The following is a 7,632-nucleotide window of genomic DNA, read 5'->3' on the forward strand; positions in this document are numbered from 1 at the left end:
GAACTTTTTTTCGCCCGAAAATAAAAATTGCCGAAATGTTTACTATGGTCCGTAATACCCTCCGGAGTCTAATTAGGTAGGTGGAACCATCCAATTTGCCTTTAAACGGCCAATTTAACGATTTACAACTTGCACTGATTTCATTAAATCAAGCCTACCACGAACATTTATGACAACATATAATGATCATATATGGTTCCAAACGGCATTCTATGACCCTGAGATTTATCCCCAAGAATTTCAAGACTTTTCGACACCGAACCCCGAAACCTCCAAAATTTCGCAAAATGCGTGGATATTAGACTTCTATTTTTGAATTTTCTGACTTTTTTTTCGCCCAGAAATAAAAATTGTCATACTGTTTACAATGGTCCCTAATACCCTCCGGGAGTTCACTTGGCTAGGTGAAACCATCCAATTTGCCTTTAAACAACCGAGTTAATGGTTTACAATTTGCACCGATTTCATTAACTCAAGCCTACAACGAACATTTATGATAACAAATAATGACCATATATGGTTTCAAACAACATTATATGACCCCAAAATTTATTCCCTTAAATTTAAAAAATTTTCGATACCGGGCCCCGAAACCTCCAAAATTTCTCAAAAAAAGTGGATATTAGACTTCAATTTTGGAATTTATTAACTTTTTGTTGCTCGGAAATAAAAATTGTAGAAATGTTTGCCATGGTCCCAAATACCCTATGGGAGTCCAATTGGGTGGGTGGAACCATCCAATTCGTCTTTAAACAGCCAATTTACTGGTTTACAACTTGCTTTGATTTCATTAAATCAAGCATACCACGAACATTTATGACAACATATAATGATCATATATGGTTCCGAACGGCATTATATGACCCCCGAGATGTATCTCCTAAAATTTCAATGCTTTTAGACATCGGGTTCTGAAACCTCCAAAATTTCTCAAAAAGCGTGGATATTAGCCTTTAATTTTGGAATTTTTTTTACTTTTATTTCGCCCATAAATTAAAATTGCCTAAATGTTTACCATTGTCTTTAATATTCTCCGGGAGTCCAATTGGGTGGTTAGAACCCGTCAAAACCCGAATTTAACCCGACTTGTTACTAACCTGACCTGAATTCAACCCGGCCTGTTCCTAACCTGACCCAAATTTCCCCCAACCTGTTACAAACCCGGACTGAAATCAACCCGACTTGTTATTGACCTGACTCAAATTAAACCCGACTTATTATTGACTTGACCTGAATTTTACCAGACCTATTACTACCCGACCCAAAAATTCAACCAAATCTGTTACTAACTCAACTCGAAATTAACACGACTTGTTATTGACCCGGCCTAAATTCAACCCAAATTATTCTTGACCCGTTTTCGAATCATCTTAAATGCAATTTAGAGCACCTTATTATTGTTGATCAAAGCATTTTGTCTAGGGAGACCAAGTCGGTCTAGGCCAGCAAAAGAAAGGAGCACCATCATCAAATTTAAGAGTTAAATATAGTATATATTTGTTGTATAGTCAAAGGAGATAATTATCTTCCTAATTTATAGACTATAGGTCCCTAACATATTTCCATATATATTATAGACTTTATAGTCAAAGGAATATCTTGATAAAAATGATAATTATCTATTTATAGTTACTTGAACCTGAATATGACCTGACATGGAAATGACTCGACCTGATTGTAACCTGCAAATGATTGACTTGAACATAACCCGACTTGAATCCGAGAATGACCTGACTTGGAAATAACCTAACCTGATTATAACCCGTAAATTATTGACTTGAACGGGACCCGACTTGAACCCGAGAATGACCCAATTTGAAAATGATCCGACCTGATTATAACCCGTAAATTATTGACTTGAACCGAATACGACTCAAACCTGAGAATGATCCGACCTGATTCTAACCTGCAAATTATTAACTTGAACCGAACCCGACTCGAACCTGAGAATTGCCCTAACCAGTTTTAACCCGTGAATACCCGAATTAAACCCGACCTATTGTTCACCCGATCCGAATGTAATCTGACCTAAACTTGACCCAAACCCGATAAGAAATATGACCCGACTCAAGCATGACCCAACCCAAACCTAACCCGCATAGGTTATGGAATTAATTCGAATTGAACCGACCCGAGTTAACCAAACCCACTCTTACTCGACCAAAACCTGACTCGTTTACCCGAATTTACAGCTCTACATAACAATATATTAACTTTTACCATACCACAACAAAATTAAATACAGTAATACTATTGGAAAGTAAATATATATTGTGTAAAATGTGAAAGAACCAAAAATAATGAAAATAATGAACAAAAACAGGAACCATGCATGGTACATTTGGCCAAGTTTGACCTAAACCTTAGATATAAATTTTATGTATTTCATTGGTGCAATTATAGGAATAAATTAATCCCATTATTTGGAGAGATTATACATTATTGCTTAGATTTATAAGGTAAGTGGGTTGTCACTTATCATGCTATTTACAACTTTTGTGGTGTGACAATAATTCCTATGTATAAAATTATAAGAAAATCAAAATCTCTTTATTGAGTATACAATTTCCAATCTTTAAGATTTTCCATTAATTATATAAAGTAATTTCTAAAACAGAACAATTTTGATGCCTTAATCAAGTTCTAATTAAAATTTTGAAGCTCTTGTGAAAAATAAGCAAATGTTCCAACAAAAAACACATAAAAATAATAAATTATTGGATTATTGCATGCAAAATTGCAAACTCCTAACACCATGTGACACATATCAAAATGGAATATCAACCAAAACTCATAAAATCAAACAATATCACATAATTTATTTATAAAATACAAACTTTTTAGCCACATATTGAAAGATGATTATGTTTACGTACTAAACCCCAATTATAGATGAACAACAAAATATGTTTAGTGTTAAAGTAGTATTAGTCTTCAAATTCAAGGAAAAGTTGATTGGCCTATTCTTTTTGCCAAAGGCAAAGGAGACCAACCCATTGAACCCACATACCAAAAAAATACAAACAAAATATTATTTTCCTATTACAAATGATATTGATATATATTTATAAATAATTAAACAAATAAAATAATTGAATTTTGGATGGTGAGTAATAAAGCTTGGCCAACTCTTTATATTTGTCTTTGTTTGGCGGACCACACCTCATACCTCATAACTAAACGTTACACCCCGTTAATTGGCTTTTGAGGGATCTTTTAATTTGGTCCATTCATAGGATATTCCTCCTTGGTTGGTTATTATTTCCAACCATACTTAAGACTCGGGATTTAATTTCGTCTACATCATTGTATTTATTTGGCCGAAATATAACTAATTAAAGAAATAGGATATTCCCTTTCAATTCATATATCCCTCACCCTCATAAATAGCATACCTCGTTGCATTACTTTTCTTGAAAAAATTCTTGAATACCTCTCTTTTTCATTACTCTTTTTTTTTTCTCTCCTCGGATTTTTATATTCTCTCTCTACCACAAAGGTTTCACTTCAAGGTTCAAAGAGATTCATATTCTTCTTGCTGAGGTAACTTCATGTTTTCTTTTCTTATGATTTGATTGGTTTTATTTTCTGGATGTGTTAATTTTATCACAGTATGCACATTTTTTATATGTTTTCTGCTGTTTAATTTCTTGAGAAAATCGAAGTTTATCAATATGATAAACAAAATTTGTTTATCAAATGGCAAAATTGTAAATAAATCAAAAACTTTATAGTAAATTTGGGTCCCACTATTGTTGATATATTTACGAAAATGTCATGATGACTGGACATTTACGTTGTTTTATTTACCATTTTGCCATTTGATAAACAAATTTTGTTTATCAAATTGATTAATGGGCTTCCTCTAATTTCTTATATGCTACAAAGATTTACTTTTTATGTGTTCTACTGAAAAAAATTGAATCTTTTTTTATTTTATACTGTGTGTATATATATAAAGAGTTTATTAGGGCTTGTTTTAGGTAGTTTTTAATTATAAAATTTCCAAAAAAATGTTTTTACAAATTTAATTAAAATCAATAATTTTTTGTAACCAGAAAAAAGTTTTTTTTTTCAGATTTACAAATTAACAAATTACAATAGGTATGTATGATTAACTTTAGAATCATTGTTATTTCATACTCTTATGAACATCATTAATAATTGAAATTGAAAATTAGTAATGATGAAAGTGGAAGCATAAATAAAGGTCACTCAGAATTTGCAACAAATTTTTAATACTAAGACTTTTTTTTTTTTTTTTTGTATTTCAATATTTGATTAGGCTTTGTTAGCAAGTTTAGAATTTTATTTATGCGAGTAGGTTTTTTTATTAATTTTTTTTTTAGTTTTCTATATGTTGTATAATGAACATTCATATTAAATTGAAATTTGATTGAGTAGAAACTTTGATGTTAATTATGTTTTGTATGTTAAAAAAAAACTGAAATAAAAACATAATTAAGTTCTTAATTAGTTTTTAACTATAAATATTTTGGCTTTTCCTTGTTGGTCTTTAATCTATATATTGTTATTGACCATTTATGACCAAGATCTTGATTTAGCTACCTCAAGAAGGTTAAGATCTACTTTATTATAGTAATTAATATATTGGGTTTGGTTTGCATAATATAAAAATGGCTTAAATTGGTATAAAACAAGTCTCTAATCAATCTTAGATGAAAAAATAATAGTAATTTCCTGCAGTCGTTAATTTGTTATTATACTTGTATTATTGTTGGTTTATTAAGAGGGTTTCGTGGTGGCTTCGTGGAACCGGGGGCCGTGGCGGGGTTGCCGGGGACGGTGGGAGCAAAGACCGGGGCATGTGGTGTGACTTTGCTATCTTGTTTGCATTATATATATTGTGACCTTTAATTGTTGCTCATTACATGAATTTGGACCTTATGTGCATCTTATTGTCACATTCATGTTTTTGTATTATATGATTTTATACTGTGATGCTATTTTTGTCATTCAGACCTGTAATTGATTGTGATGGTATGAATTCTATTTGTGTTTTTATGTATGATTGATTTGGTGTATTTGTTTAGAGATTAGATTAATCTTATGTATTGTTCTGAATTGGTTCTGATGAAGTTTGGTTTATCATTTTTCAGGGATTTTGTGATCCTTTCTTGCTGAACCTTGAGTGAAATCTTCGATATTAGGGAATGCAGAAAGATGTGTGTGCATGCCGGAAATTCAATCTGTGAAGATTCTTCAATCATTTTCCCCTTAAGACATCCATTGTCGGCCCTTGACGAGGTTCAATATGCCGCTTGCAGGTTCATGATATCCCCTCAAATCCATTACAAATCTACAAGCAGTAGAATATTTGCTATGCTAAAGCACGAAACTGTGGACGACGGTTGAATATTGTTTGGTAATTTAGATACCTGTACCATTGAAGTAGCACAATTTTTTTCTAGTATTTTGGGTCAATTTTTTTAAGTAGATATGGAAAAGAAGGGAAGTATTTTGTTAGAGAGGTACGAGTTGGGCAAATTATTAGGGCAAGGGAACTTTGCTAAAGTTTACTACGCTAGGGACATAAAAAACGGGCAGAATGTGGCTATTAAGGTTATTGACAAGGACAAAACTTTGAAGGCCGGGCTGAATGAGCAGATCAAGAGAGAAATTTCGGTCATGAAGTTGGTGAAGCACCAAAATGTCTTACAGCTATACGAGGTCATGGCTACAAAGAGCAAGATTTACATTGTTTTGGAATACGCTAAAGGCGGTGAGCTCTTTAACAAGGTAGCCAGAGGCAGGCTGAAAGAGGACATTGCTAGGTGGATATTCCAACAGCTGATCAGTGCAATGGATGTCTGCCATCGCGGGGGTGTTTATCACCGGGATCTGAAGCTTGAGAACTTGTTGATTGACGAGGATGGGGGTCTGAAGGTTTCAGATTTCGGGTTGAGTGCTCTTGCTGATTCTAGACAGCAAGATGGTTTGCTGCACACGATGTGTGGCACCCCTGCCTATGTAGCTCCAGAGGTGATTAATCGAAGAGGTTATGATGGAGCTAAAGCTGATATTTGGTCTTGTGGAGTTATCTTGTATGTTCTGCTTGCTGGTCATCTCCCCTTCCAAGATACAAACTTGATTGAGATGTACAAGAAGATAACCCGGGCTGATTACAGATGTCCGAATTGGTTCCCACCTGAGGTCCGGAGACTTCTGCTGAAGATTCTAGACCCAAATCCTAACACAAGGATAACCATTAGTAAGATAATGGAGAATTCTTGGTTTAAGAAGGGGTTAGGTACTAGGCCTGCTAAACTACCAAAATTGGAAGTCAAAGAAACCAAGCAGCCGGAGGTCAAGACGTTCTCCGAATTCTCAAGACCATCTAATCTAAATGCTTTTGATATCATCTCCTTGTCATCAGGACTGGATCTGTCTGGTTTATTTGTAGGGGATGACCGCAGGGATGATGTTCGTTTTACATCCCTGCAACCTGCATCTGCTATAGTGTCCAAGCTCGAGGAAGTTGCTGCCAACATGAAACTCAAAGTAACAAAGAAAGACGGAGGATTCTTAAAGCTAGTCGGCTCTAAAGGTAGAAAAGAGGAAGTAGGCATTGACATGGACATATTCGAGGTAACTCCATCCTTTCACGTGGTTGAGATGAAGAGGTCTAACGGTAATGCCATTGATTATCAGAAACTGAAAGATGACATGCAGCCTGCTTTGAAGGACATTGTTTGGGCTTGGCAAGGCGATAGCCAGCAGTAACTTCAAAGACAAGCGATGCGTGCTCACTGCAATCCTCTGCAACCCAGTATTGATGTATCTTAGTAGTTGATTTAGCATTAGTCTTAGTTGATGATCTGTGTTCTGCTTACATATTTGGGCAGTCCTGATGTCTGTTATCTAGTATTGCTAAACAATCGAGGGAGGTTCCAATTTCTATCCTCAATTGTTTAGGTTAGTTTAATGGGAAAATTTACACAATTTTTCTACATTATTGCTTTTAATTCTTAATTATGTGCATGAAATTAAGTAAATCTATTGTGTGGCTGTTGTAACTGATCTAAATATTGTTTGGTCCACAAAAAATCTTATTGTAAATCTTGTTCATATGAATGGTGAATATTGACCAAATTTAATTGATGTAATGGTGGTACCACCAACCAAAATTACAATTTGCTTACATCTAACTGTTGACCTAGAATACCTAGAGAAGATATTAGAGTACAATGAATACAATCTATGGTGTATAAATTTTTAAGATACTGACTGAACAAGTCAATTTAGAGGTTTTGGATTTCTCCATAGATGTCACATAATTCTTTACTTGAAATTTTTTGGGGCTGCTATCACTAGTTTTGTTGATAACCAGTGACATAACTAGTTAAAGAAGCGACAATTTGGTCATTATTATTATTAATTTTATTTTTCGAGAAGACTTTTTAGCCCTGAATTTAATACTCTATAGTATGGATTAACATCAAACCAATTTGAAAAGATGTTCTTTCAACCCTTAAAAAAAAAGTAGATGGAGACGTTTCTTAAATTTCACACTTCAAATTCTTTTATTTATGAAATTTAAAATACAAAGTATCACAAGAAATCATGATTATCGAGAAGAAAAATACCTATGATTGAAATAAGTTTTGATCA

At 33.7% G+C, this 7,632-nt stretch overlaps 1 protein-coding gene across 1 annotated transcript; it reads left to right on the top strand.

Annotated features, from left to right (window-relative positions):
• The first annotated feature begins 3,249 nt into the window (after positions 1–3,249).
• Positions 3,250–7,122, top strand: LOC110733555 (CBL-interacting protein kinase 2-like). Its single transcript, XM_021913618.1, has 2 exons — positions 3,250–3,543; positions 5,121–7,122. Exon 2 carries the CDS (start codon positions 5,461–5,463, stop codon positions 6,742–6,744), a length of 1,284 nt encoding a protein of 427 aa, XP_021769310.1. The 5' UTR covers positions 3,250–3,543; positions 5,121–5,460; the 3' UTR covers positions 6,745–7,122.
• Positions 7,123–7,632: the final 510 nt, after the last annotated feature.

Source organism: Chenopodium quinoa, unplaced genomic scaffold (genome assembly GCF_001683475.1).
Source record: "Chenopodium quinoa cultivar QQ74 unplaced genomic scaffold, ASM168347v1, whole genome shotgun sequence".
In the NCBI taxonomy this organism is placed as follows: domain Eukaryota; kingdom Viridiplantae; phylum Streptophyta; class Magnoliopsida; order Caryophyllales; family Amaranthaceae; genus Chenopodium; species Chenopodium quinoa.